Source organism: Ziziphus jujuba, chromosome 6 (assembly GCF_031755915.1).
Source record: "Ziziphus jujuba cultivar Dongzao chromosome 6, ASM3175591v1".
Lineage (NCBI taxonomy): Eukaryota > Viridiplantae > Streptophyta > Magnoliopsida > Rosales > Rhamnaceae > Ziziphus > Ziziphus jujuba.
The window spans coordinates 27692780-27706632 of NC_083384.1; the positions used below are offsets into that span (position 1 = coordinate 27692780).

General features: G+C 30.8%; 2 protein-coding genes across 8 annotated transcripts; both read right to left on the bottom strand.

Annotated features, from left to right (window-relative positions):
- Nucleotides 1-2907: 2907 nt before the first annotated feature.
- On the bottom strand, nt 2908-10400 carry LOC125418997 (uncharacterized). 7 transcript variants are annotated; one of them, XM_060818128.1, is made up of 5 exons: nt 10153-10400; nt 9916-9970; nt 9576-9630; nt 4331-4536; nt 2908-4053 (listed from the first exon to the last, which is right to left on the bottom strand). In XM_060818128.1, the coding sequence occupies exons 4-5, from the start codon at nt 4532-4534 to the stop codon at nt 3727-3729; spliced, it is 531 nt and encodes a 176-aa protein (XP_060674111.1). In that variant the 5' UTR covers nt 4535-4536; nt 9576-9630; nt 9916-9970; nt 10153-10400; the 3' UTR covers nt 2908-3726. The 7 variants fall into 7 exon arrangements, 4 of the variants coding, with proteins under 4 accessions (XP_060674111.1, XP_060674112.1, XP_060674109.1 ...); XM_060818129.1 differs by having other exon boundaries at nt 9576-9643; XM_060818126.1 differs by having other exon boundaries at nt 9916-9989.
- Nucleotides 10401-11701: 1301 nt separating this feature from the next.
- LOC112489990 (protein neprosin) lies at nt 11702-13591 on the bottom strand. The gene is made up of 3 exons (XM_025069267.1): nt 13352-13591; nt 12732-12782; nt 11702-12067 (listed from the first exon to the last, which is right to left on the bottom strand). The coding sequence occupies exons 1-3, from the start codon at nt 13589-13591 to the stop codon at nt 11702-11704; spliced, it is 657 nt and encodes a 218-aa protein (XP_024925035.1).
- Between the last annotated feature and the right edge of the window lie 262 nt (nt 13592-13853).

Here is a 13853-nt window from a genome sequence, read left to right on the forward strand (position 1 = left end):
CCTCTTTGAAAAAAATGATAGAATTAATATTTATAGATTCAAGGCTCTTTTCTATTATTGTATTGTTAATTTATCTTTTTTGGGAAAAGTATAAATTGGACGGTAAACACTTGTATTTTTGTACATTATAAATGCTTCTAGACATAAAGATATTAGTCATGTAAATGCTAACAAGGAAAAAGAATAAAGACATACTGCATTATAGTTTCTATTCTTTGGTTGTAAGATTTATTATTATTATTATTATTATTTTATATTTCGGATATGGGGTACAAAATCAGGCATCATAGCTTATAGTACTTTCTATTTTTTGGTTGTCAGATTTACTATTATTATTATTATTATTATTATTTTGGGCTGGGGATTGAGGGGAGGGTTGTATGGGGAACAAAATCAGGAATTATTTTCGGAGAATTAAATTGCATCGATTTGCATCTTTCTCTGTTTTTCCAATCCATTAGATTTATTTTTGGTTGCGGATAACAAATATTCTAAAGATTGAATCCAAAATTTGAAGATGTATTTTAAATGGTTTAGTTATTGGACCAAACCTACAATATGTTTGTCAGATTAAATATATATTTTTAAAGCAAATATTTAGCTTCCTTTTTACCACTCATTTTACTACCTTCAAAACAGTTCAGAGTTTGAATTTTCATCATCCCGGCGAATTTTTTTTTTTTTTGAAGGAAGAAGAAGAAGAAGAAGAAGAAAAGAAAAGGGGAAAAAAAGAAAAAGAAAAAAAGAAGAAGCTTAGAATGAAAATAGAGAAATTAATAGGATCGACTTGGAAAAGTTCCATATATTAACATGTGTTTGGAGTATGGAATTGCATGAAATCCATCAAGATGTTGCATATTCTAAATGTTACTCAAGAGGGTATTCTGTCGTCTTTCTTGATTATTACTTATTCTACTATTTGATTTGGCCCATCTATACTCAAAATTTTCCATCCGCCCAAACACTTTGTTTCTTCCCTGTTTTGTAGAAAACATTGTGAATAAAGACTGTATATGGTGAATGTCATTGAGTTTATTCTCCTAAAAAACGGGGGTGCAAAAAGCCCAAATTAAACCCGTCTGCCCCAGTTTTTTTTCTTAGAGTTGACACTAGCACATCTCGCCAACCAAAACTTAGTAAAAGAATATTTGATTTTATCAAATTAGAAATTCTTATACAGCAAGTGTTAAAGGGTTTTTTTTTTTTTTTTTGGGTAAAAAAGTGCCAAATATTATTACATTTTTTTTTAGGATTTTAATTTAAATTCAAATATTAATTATAACTTTTATTCAATACTTAAACTTTTTTTACCAGGTAAGCATTTTGATTTAATTAATCATATATTCGTGATAAAAGATTTACTCTCCCAGCAACACATTAAATAATTTGGGCAACCTTGCCGAGTAGAAAATTACTGTTTATTCTAGTATTCAAATCGGCTCATTGATGTTCGAAAATAGGAATGGACATGGATTAGATTGGTTCGGTTTTGAACCGAAATACAATCCAATCCATACTTATCGGTTTTCCTAATATGCAATCCAAACTAAACCATTAAAATGTTAAATCCAAACCAAACCAAACCATTTATGATCGGTTTGGTTTGGATTGGTTGATCGATTTGAAATTTACTAATTTATAAATATATAATACAAATAAAAAATTTTTCAAATATAAAATATAAATAATAAATTATAATTATCCAAACATAAAATACAATTAGAATAATATAATATAGTCTACAATGAAAAATAAAGAAGAAAATGTAGCAAATGATACACATCATGCACTTATCAAGTAGCAAGCATTAATGTCATCATCTTACTTCTATAAAATCAAATTACAACTGTTAGAACAAATAATGTAAAATAATATATTCATCAAAATTCGTTCACTTAAGAATCGATTTGGGATTTAGAAATTTAAAAAAATATATATTAAAAATTAATATATAAAAATGGAAAAAAAAATTTAAAAATTAATATATAAAAATGAAAAAAATAAAAAATATATATAATTTTTTAACTATATAATATATTATTTGGATTGGATTGGATTTATACTTCCAATCCATAACCAATCCAATCCATATAATTTATAATATTTTGAACCTAATACAATCTAATTAATGTAAAAATCCAATCTAAACCGTTAAAAATAGATTGGATTAGACGGATTGAACGGGTTGGATTGGATTTTGCCCACCTCTATTTGGAAGTTTCCATCCACCCAAACAATTTATTGACTTGAATTGTATGATTCTTGATAATTACACATACTAGAAAGGAAATGTAATAAAAGTAATAATACCAATAAGGAAATGTAATATAATTAACCAGAAATACTAATAAGGAAATGTAATGAAAACATGAAGCATTATATGGTTTATATTGTTTTGTTTATGAGATATTTTTGCAGTATATAGAGGATGACAATTAAAGCCTATGAATATTATTGAATTGCCATAAGAGGCAGAATTGAATGTACAAGGAGGCTCTACTTCTACTCTTCAGGTGGCGTTTGGTACGCAGGACAGGTTCGGATCGGATAGGATAGATCCGGATTGGACAGGATCGGATCGGATAGAATAGTGCAGTACTGTGTTTGGCATAGTTATGGACTAAATGGTAGATAAGTTGTCCAACATTTGGTGCAGGATCGGACTGGATTGGATTATTTTATAATTAAAGTTTTATTTTTATTTTAAATGAAATTTTAAAAATTATTGTTATGTAAAAAAAAACAAAATCTTATTTATATTAACATGCAAAATTTATTTTTTGTTTTTACACCCATAAATTACGTTAATATATTGTTTTGAACATCAATTAAAATAAAATTGACATATGGTAAATCATAAAAAATAATTAATCACCAATAAAAAAAAAGCTAACATTATGCCAAAGTTAGCATTTGGTTTTGCTTGTAACAATTACTACATCTATATTGGCTTTTACAAGGATAATCTAGTTGTATAACAAATAAGTAAATATACACATTGATAATACTTCAAATAAACAACCTAATATAAAACCATTACGCCACTCGTTGTTCAATTGAGCACGTGTATATGTGGTGGGATTTTGTATTGTATTTGCCTCATTACGATTTCTTATTATTTGTTCTACAAACTGAACATATGCTATTTCAGCTTCTTCAGTTGTATTATAGGTTTGATATAAATTTTCTTTAAATCCTTGCACTTGTTGATGATATTCAGGCCAATAATTATATATCCCTGGTTGTCTACCTTTAAATACAACATAAACTCTTTTCTTTACCATTCAATATTCCTGCATATAATAATAAATAATAATATAAGATAGTAATATAATTAAATAAAATAAAATTAACTAAAGCAATCAAGTGCGTGTTAATATTCTAAAACATAACACATAATGATCAATTATCCTTACATGCATAATTAGAAACCAATATCCAATACCTTACAACATATGTCCATAAGTTTGAAATTGAATTATTCATAATTGTCATCCTCTCATACATAGATATAAATATATAATCCACAACAATACTAATTTAGTTATCTAAAAATTCATTAGCAAATTCAATCTTCTCCCCATCCATTTTAATAATCTTGAAAACTTCTATGTTCGATGGATCCGATCTCATTGCCTTAGAGATTCTGAGATTGTCTCTAATAGGAAATCCTAACCTATCAAGCTCCATAGCTAAGTATTGTGGATAAGTGATATCGGATTTTTCTTATTTTTCTAACGTTGCAGCCAATTTACCAAACCATTTATCCGCTACATTGTCCAACCCCTTTACGATGTCATCATCCTTCGCTTTATCTTTCCTCTTCCGTCTTGCTTGGGATTGTGTGGATGGTTCACTATGTGTTTGATTAACAGACATTAGAGAACAAATATCATCAAATTGTTCATTTGCAACCTCCATATTTATATCATTAACCAAATCAATTGGAGTTTGTGCTCCAACTCCTGTTGCCCGATCCTTTCCAAAAATATTAGCAAGCCTCTCATATACGGGAAAATGTTTACTTCTCCAACTTTTTGCACTTGGATTATACTAAAATAAAGAAAGATAATGTTTAGTCAAAACAAATAAAAAAATTAGTTTAGACATGCTAGAAATAAATTTTAGGATAGCAACCAAAAAATTCAATAAAACTATATTTCCTAAGAAAATTCAAAACCTACACATATGCTTTCCAAGCATCATCACTGTCAACCTCCACACATTTAAGAGAGTCATTCCATCCAAATCCACTTTTGTTGAGCATGTCGTATATTATACCATATTGCTTCTTCCATTTTTTCATCTTTGACTCAATATGTGGACTTACTCGCAATCCCGAATTAGGACACATCTCGGCTAGTTGCCTCTCAATCATATTCAGTGTGCCAGGTTTAAAGGCTCCTGTGTCACAACGTTGCCCACTAGCTATAGCTTCATCTAAAATATTCAGCAAAGCCTCTTCCTCACCTTTACTCCAGGTACGCCTAGCTTCATTTCCCTTGTTATTGTTACTGCAACCTCCAGCTTCCATTGCTATTCACGTATAAATTGCATTATTCCAACAACACCATAACAAGATGCAAGAAATATAACATGATTCTCAAATGTTGCACTTAATATAAATTGGACTTCATACAAATTATCCAAAAGATTAAACAAACAATAATATTTAAGCAGTTACAACAATCAACATAATATTATACAGAGCAATCAACTACTAACCACGACGACCTCTCCACTCATCAAACATTTGCTTAGCTAACTCATCTCTCCAGTTAGTCCATTGACTCGAGGAAGCAATTGATCCTATAATGTCCTCGTCCGCACTAATGTCCACATCTTCCACCCTATCATATTCAATTTCTCCAGGATCAAGTGTCATTTCTCTTCTAATCAGATTATGTATAAGACAACATGCAGTAATTATCTTGATTTGTATTGCAATTGGATAGAACGATGGACTTCTTAAAATTGCCCAACGCATTTTAAGAACCCCAAAACATCTTTCCATGATATTCCTAGCAGATGCATGCTTCATGTTGAAATACTCTTGATAAGTTGTGGGTGCACAACCATTTTTCCATTCGGAAAGGTGATATCTTGTTCTCCTATATGGTGCAAGAAATCCTTCACCATTAGTGTAACCAGCATCCACTAAATAATAACAACCTATATAAAAAAATATCTCCTATAAGTTTATGCACTGTTAGTCCATTACAATGAAAAAATTAATGATTGGTATTACCTGTTGGTACTTTTAAGCCATTTGGTCTACTTAATACATCTCGAAGTACTCTAGAATCCGAAGCGGACCTTCCCAACCAAGTAATACAAATATGAATTCCATATTCGGATTACATACACCTAAAACATTTGTGGCTATCTCACCCTTCCTTGTTCGATATCTTGGCTTATCGATTTCAGATACTTTCACCTTAATATAAGTTCTATCTAATGCTCCCAAACAATTCTATGTCACAAAGAAATTCACTCACATAAGATAATACTACAAATAATCTAACTGTAAGATTAGTAATCAAACTATTTCACAAACATACCTTAAACATTTTCCATCTATCATCCGAGCAATTATCTGACACAGATTCAGGTTGCCTCAACAAAATTCCATATAAACGTAACACTCCATTCAATACTGAATTGAAATATCTACTAATTGTTTCCCCCGATCTATAGAATCTACTTATAATTGTACGGTTCTTTGCATGATGAGCAATTATGTGCAAAAATATGCACACTTGCTCTTCCAATGTAACAGTACCATCTCTTTTAACATAACCATCCTGACGTAATAACTCACATAAAACACCAAATGTTCTCATATCCATCCTCATTTGACTAATACAATTGACATTATTATCTAATAAACTATTTAAAAACGATGTACGCAATTCAGTCCCCCTAGTTATTCGATTCCTAACTTCTCCATTATTTCTCCTTCGCCATGCTACATACATATACATAAGGAAGACAACCATAAAACACGAACAAAAAGATTGTATTGTGAATAATTTTCTTCAATCCATATCTACAAAAAAAAAAAAAAAAAAAAGAAGACAAAATAAACAACACATTAAATGGAATGTGATCAAGTGATAATTGATAAAAATTACATGAAAACACCTCTATCATTAAGTGATAATTGATTAATTGCTAATTTATTCCCTCATTAAGTGATAATTGATTGACACGGTCTACACCTTCTCTACACACATTATAGTTGAAAGCTTAAAGTAAAAAGTGGATTATATATTTATTTATGCTCATCTAACTAAATATTTATAGATATATATATATATATATATATATGTATATATATGTTAACATAAAAACAACATAGGGCAGTTTTCAATTTCAAAATATGGCACTTCACACTTCAAAATCAGTCTAATATTATTTAAAAGTGTATAAACTTTTACCAATTATTATATATATATATATATATTATACTAACTAGGAGGGGAAAGAAACCAATCATATTCACTTTTCTTCACGCCAAAATATTGTTCAATTACAACCTCATACTTTTTATTGATTTTCATTATTTTCCCAAACTCATCAAATTATTTATTTTATATTTTGCTAGGAATTTCACTATATCGATTTGCCTAATGGTTTGAAAACAATATATTGGGTATGAAAGAGTAGAAGGCAAGTAAAGAAGTCAATATTTAAAAGCTTGGGATATGATAACTCTTTCTTTAAAGACATTGCAAAACATAATATTGATTATTCAACAGGTAAGTAGGCAACTGAAATATAAAATTCAGGTTGCCAAATACAGCCATTCAATCCAGAAAACTAAATAGATATCAAAATGTCAACTTTGCATCTTCCTGCAAAATCATGCAACCAAGTCCAAATCCATATGCAAATCCAGTTTTCCAACATTCTTGAGATTGCATCCGAGTTGCCAAAGGACAATCTAGCACTAATCTGACCAACATAATAGTTCTTTTAAAGTGAATAAAAGCATTCAGAAGTCTAATAAATAAAGCAAAAGAGCATTAACCTGCACTATTAACTTCCAATTTTTATTGCATGTAAAGAATAGTAAGTTAAGAAATTAAAATAATAAACAAACATGTAATGCTCACATATTCAATTATGTATTTTAAAAATTAAAATGGTTCTAATAGCTACGACACTAGAAATTGCAATTATGCATTGTAAAGGAAAGGCACTGTTTGACTTGAAGAAAGGCACTGTTTAAGAGGAATATTTGATTTTGCATAGAGAGGTAGACAAGAGAAAAGCCAAAAGAGTGAGTGGATGGCTGACAGTTGACAATTGTGAAAGAACATTGCAGCAAGCATGTGAGTTTGGCATGATTTGTTTTTTGTCCTTACACTTATTTTGTCTTCCATTTCGCATGTAGTAGCCTGCTCCACAAACACACACACACACACATATATATATATAATTATATAATATCATTCTTATTGCACATTCTTATTGACATCAAATTTGTAACCTCACCATTCATAACTTTGTTCTCTAACTACAGTCTATATTAATATATATATATATATATATATATATATATATATATATATATATATATATATATAACCCCTAAAGAATACAAGTTTTTAAATATCTCCTCTCCAAGAATATTACAATATAAATTACAATAATGAACCATAACATCCATTTTTCGCCTTAAATTTTAATATTTTATGTATTTTTATATCAACTGTTATGATTAAAAAGATTAAGAAGAGCAAATATGTAATAATCACATATGTCAAATATTTTTTTTCCCCCAAAGAAAGATGAAATAACAATTCTACCAGAAATTGGAAAGTTGGAAAAATTCAGATATTTTAGCTTTTATGGAAACCAACTTTCTGGGAATATTCCTGGAGAAAATTGGAAACTTGGCAAAACTAGTGGTTCTTGACCTTTCTTCATCCATCTTCATGGAAGTATTCGTAAAGAAATTGTAAAATTGAGCAACTTAGAAGATCATGACCTTGCTAACAAAAGTCTCTATGGTGCAATTCCTACATTTATAGGAAGCATGACCAATTTATTTGCCATTTACCTTTATAGGAATAACCTTTCTGGAAACATTCCTAGAGAAATTGAAGTTTGAGAAATCTAATCACACTACACCTTCAAAGAAACCAACTTTCTGGAAATATTTCTAGAGAAGTTGGAAATTTGAACAGCTTAGAAATTGTTCACATTGCCATCAAAAATCTCTCTGGTGAGCTTCCTTCTTCTATAGGAGACTTGACAAATCTAAGGTATGTAGGTTTCATGCTAAACCAACTAGTGGTTCAATTCCTAGGGGAATGACTAATCTCACTAAGTTTAATAAATAAGCAACTGGGTACTAATAACTTCACTAGCCATTTGCCGCAGCAAATTTGTAGTGTGGACCACTTACCCAATTTTCCCAGCTAACTAATAAAGTAAAACAACTTTTCTTTCAATGGTACAATTATGACTATTTATCAAAAAAGAACAAAAACTTCATGTCATAATTAAGACTTCAAAAACAATGAAGAAAAATATAAGGAAGTTTCTGGTGTGGGGTATTATCAGTATCTCGGAATTGTACCACCCTTTGAATAACTGCATTCACATCTTCTAAGCAGGACTTAAATTGATGGGCTATGCACAAGTATTTTGACATAGAACATAAAACATGCACAAAAAACCCGATACCACAAACCCCTCCCAAAAACCTCAACGAGCAAAATTACTACCTCAATTTTGCTCAATGTTCACTTTCATTTGAAGCTCTACATCAAATGGATATGACAGATCGAAATTAATAATGGAAAATCAACTTCAAAAGATTCATAATGTGATATAAGGCCCTTATCCATTTTGTAATCAGAAGATCAAATTGTTATGCTCATAACAGTGCTTCCCACAATTGAATTGGGAAGCACTTTTCCATGATCTCGATACTCTCCTCTCCAATGTTCTTAAACAAAGAATTTATTATTAACTCTGCTACAATTTATTATTAACAGGGAAAACAATCATCACTAGTTTTCCCTGAGACATAAGACATGACTATTTTTGATAATAAAAAAGCAAAGTATAAAACCACATACCAAGTTACATTGATCATTCAAAAGTGCATGAAGAAACTGGTTTTTTAATTTTTGTTGCTTCAGAAGCAAAACACTCTTATCACCATCCCAACTTAAAGCCCTATTTCACAACATCAATAGGATACAGATCTAAGCAAATACACAACTATCACCATCATCTATTCTAATTCTTTGCACACAAACATTACTCTAATTAGTTCTACTTCTTAAATCAACATCACAAACAGAATTCATCAACCCAACGCATGATAATAAGCATCACAATAATGATCGGCAAAAACAGACTACTTACCTTCCACACCCGAAGAAGAAGAATAAAATGATATGATGGAAAATCGACAAAGCAACTGACATTTCCCAAAAAAATTTAATAAATTTTCAGCTAAAAAAATTAGTGTAAAAAAACAAAGAAGAAGAACAAGATGGTGATGATGGCAGATCGACAAAACAGAAGAAGGATGCAGCAGAAGATAAACTCACCGGTCAGAGATGCTTCGAAGGGTAGTTTAAGCCTCCAAAATCAAGCTGATAGATCCTGAATATCAAATCTAGCCCCAACATAAATAGATTGAAACTTATTTTGAAGATCAACAAATGACAAAATTTCATAATTTTCGAGCTAAAAAATGATGTACAAACCCGAAGAAGCATAATGAAAATGATGATGATGGAAAATCGACAAAGCAACTGACATTTCCCAAAAAAATTTAATAAATTTTCAGCTAAAAAAATTAATGTAAAAAAACAAAGAAGAAGAACAAGATGGTGATGATGGCAGATCAACGAAACAGAGGAAGGATGCAGCAGAAGATAAACTCACCGGCCAGAGATGCTTCGAAGGGTAGTTTAAGCCTCCAAAATCAAGCTTCTTCCTCCTGAATATCAAATCAAGCCCTAACATAAATAGATCGAAGCTTATTTCGCAGATCAACAAATGACATTTCCCAAAGATATTTCATAATTTTTTAGCTAAAAATTAACGTAAAAAACAAAGAAAAATAACAAGATGATGATGATGATGGAAGATCGACGAAACAGAAGAAGAAGACATGCTCACCGCCCAGAGATGCTTTGAAGGGGATGGTGATGCGAGATTGAAGATGCTTCGAAGGGGGCGGCCAGAGATGCTTCGAAGAGAGCTCAGTCGGACAAAAGTGACCCAATCTCCAGATGGGTCAGATCTATCCCCTTCATTTGGGATAAAATGATCAATGGGACAAACCTGTCCCCCTCCCATTTTTACTTTCCAAACACCGGATTGGGACTGGATCCTGTCCTGACCTGCCCAGTCCTGCGTAACAAACATGCCCTCAGTGGCCCATGCCTAATCGATGGATGGCCATCCAGTGATTAGCCCAGATTACTTAATCGTCCATAACTCAGCAACAAGCCTCCTTTTAGAGGAAATAAACTTTTTATTTTTTATTAAAAAAAAAAATGAATTTTACACGTGCAAAATAACTCAAATAATTATTTGACACACATGCTAATTCAAATGGGGTACAAAGATTTAAACTCAATATCTTATGGTAACTAAGCTTTGATACCATATTAAATCACCATTTGTCTTAAAAGCTATAGTTAATAGAAAGTGAGTCCAACAATGGGTATCAAATATATCTTCAAATAGTAGTAACTAGAAAGTAAACATGGGATTATATAATATATATATATATATATATTTGAAGATTCTACAGGTTAAATTTCAAGAAAAACTTAAAAAACCTAGTTCATTTGTCCCATCAAACATGCCTAATTGCTTTCAATTGTGCAGCCCAAAAATGGTTTTCCATAAGCTGCTCCATTGTTGTTGATGATGGCTATACGTTTTTGAGTAGGTGCCAATTAATACTCTTGTAACTTTATGATGTACAAATTTCTCTAGTTGATGTGCTTGTAACTTTGGTTTGGTCAATGACATCCAAGAGTAGAATTTGTTTTGTAAATCAAAACTGAGAAATTTAATAGGCTCAAATGGAAAATTGAACATTTAACAGTTACAGAGATATAAATTTTTTTTTCTCAAATCAGTAAGTTTGAAACTCCAGTAATGCTAAAGTTACCGAATTTTTCACCAATTTTATTTTACAAATAACAATAGTTAATAATATAACAGTATTTAATTGGCTTGTTTGAATTTCACTTGTTTATATCTAAGTTTATACAAATTTCTTAACCACTAATACACATAGCTCAATCACTTCTTGGTAAATAAACATGTCAGACTATTTGGTTTCTCTAAATATATTTATAAATCAACCTTTAGTTTCCTATATATATGAAAAAGGCCCCAGAAAAATCAAGAGGGTCAACCATGAAAAAAATTCAATACTAACATGTTTTTCGAGCATCGAATTGTATCAAATCCATCAGCATGTTACAAAAATCCAAAATGTTGCTCAAAAGGGTATTGTGACATCTTTCTTATTCTAGTACTTGATTTAGCTCATTTATATTCATCTGGCCAAACAATTTATTTCTTCCCTGTTATGTAGAAAACATTGTGCATAAACATTATAGTGACTATAGTACTAGTGAAAGTCATTGAGTTTATTCTCATAGAAAAAAAAGAAAAAAATGGTGGTGCAAAAGCCCCAATTAATCCATTAGAAATGTACAATTTCCAGGACCCCCAATAAAATATAATGGCTATCCTGATTTACGCCTTCTTTAACATCATAACAATGAGTTGCATCTGCATAGAATTTAAGTGAATGCTTATTTGGATCTTTATATTCTGAAGGTCCATTTCGAATAACTTGAATCTCATCCACATATGCTGCTTTCCCCCAACATTCTGGTGGGAAATGACCACTCCCCATTGCAGGGCTAAGCTCTGTTATGATGCTGTAAACCTCACCTCCCCATGAAATATGATCTCCACCTCCAGCCATATTACTTATTATTTCTTTTGGCCAGTAACCAACGTATTCATCAAAAAACATCAACAACCAATTTTTGGTACCATAATCCTATTTTCAAAAAAATAAAAATAAAAATCAATATAAATATTTATTTGATGTCTTCTAAAGTTTGACTTACTTTCAATTGAATCTTTCACTAGTTTCGAAATATCAAAGGAGAGTTTTTTTTATTTAATTTATTTATTTTTTCGGTTACATCAAGGTTACCTGATGTATACTGGCTGCTATATCAAATTGAGGACCATTGTAAACGGAAACTGGGTGTAAATTGAGACCAAGGTGTATTTTAGAGCTAACTTATACAAATCCTGGACAGAGAGTATTGAAGCAGCTAGTTTGATGGTAACCATCTCCCTGCAGGGTTTTCTATCCAAAACACATATTAAAAAAAAAAAATTTATATATATATATATATGGAAATTCTATGGTGAGGACGGTCCGCATGAGGACCGTAGTATTAGTGACGGTTTTTCATAGTATTAACGATGGTTTTTAAGAAAATCGTCACCAATACTATGAAAAACTGTCACTAATACTGTGGTCCGCATGAGAGCCGTCCGCACCATAGACGGACTGTATATATATACACATATCAATTCCAAGAGTTTATTAAATAAATAAATAAATAAATATGTGAGAGAGTTTTAGTGGTTCAGAATGAAAATATTGTCCTACAGTTAGAAAAATACAAAATGTTTATTATTATACTTACAGTCCAATAGGTATAAAGTCTGCTCCCATCTGGATATAGATATTGATTAACCTGAAAAAGAGTGAACAGCGAGAAAATTAACTAAAACATTATCTTGGTTCTTATGGAACTATGATAAAAAGTTTTGGGAAAGTTTTGTAAGGGAAAAAAAAATTATATATGTGAAAAATCATATGACCCCAATTCAGATAAACATGCTCAGGATCAAAACTTGATTGATTTGCCAAATTCTTTCGAGATTTATTGAATATTTCAAACTTTAAATGGAAGATGAAAGTTATATAAAATAATAATAATAATAATAAAAAAGAGTTAATATAGTTGTTGCCATAAGATACTTACTTCCCACCCAACTTGTTCATCTGCTCTTTACGACCATTTGCAATTGACATGCTAGCAATACTGAATTGATTGACTTTAACACCTGGATTCTAAACATTAATTTTCACTCTTCCCCCAGCTACCGGGTGTCTATATGCAAGCCCTGCAAACTAAATTCACCCAAAAAAAAAAAAAGGTTATATAGAAATGAATTATACAGTTTTAATAGAAAAGACTACAACTTTTGGTTCTGTTTGAAGGATATATATGCTTAGTTATTGATCAAGAAGCTAATTTACAAAGTTTTCATCGAATATGTTACGAACATGATGGCCTCCTATATCAATTTCAGAGGTCTTGGCATGAGTATTTGTTGGATGATTAAATCCCAGAGACTTTATTTGCTTTGCCATTATCAGATCTTTCCTGCTAGCCCGTCTGATAGGCACTGATCCTTGTGGACATTGTATGTTTTCGAGCATATATGGTGAAGATTTATATGTTGTCTCGGATTCATTTCTCATCATTCCTTTTGGCATGGTTGTGGGTTTCATCTTAATTCAAGTTAGGCCAATGTTGAAAACAAGCTGACAAAATTGTACTAAATCCAATTATAAACCAAACCAAGAGCTATTTGATCTCATAAACTAAATTTATTATAAATATTTATTTGACAAAGAAGAAATAAAATCTGAAAAAGAGATACCATAATTGACCTGAATTATATGATTCTTGAGCATAGGATGATCAAAGGCAAGCTGTTTATAGATATCAACACAATCTATAACATCACCACACTAC

Excerpts from the sequence above, each read along its gene's own strand:
- LOC125418997 (XM_060818128.1), bottom strand. The coding sequence starts at position 4,534 with ATGGAAGCTGGAGGTTGCAGTAACAATAACAAGGGAAATGAAGCTAGG. Across the intron at positions 4,054-4,330 it reads GTCCTAATTCGGGATTGCGA|TATAATCCAAGTGCAAAAAG; the intron begins GTAAGTCCACAT and ends TCTTTATTTTAG.
- LOC112489990 (XM_025069267.1), bottom strand. The coding sequence starts at position 13,591 with ATGCCAAAAGGAATGATGAGAAATGAATCCGAGACAACATATAAATCT. Across the intron at positions 12,783-13,351 it reads ACATATTCGATGAAAACTTT|GTTAATCAATATCTATATCC; the intron begins GTAAATTAGCTT and ends ACTCTTTTTCAG. Across the intron at positions 12,068-12,731 it reads GACTTTATACCTATTGGACT|GATTATGGTACCAAAAATTG; the intron begins GTAAGTATAATA and ends TTTTGAAAATAG.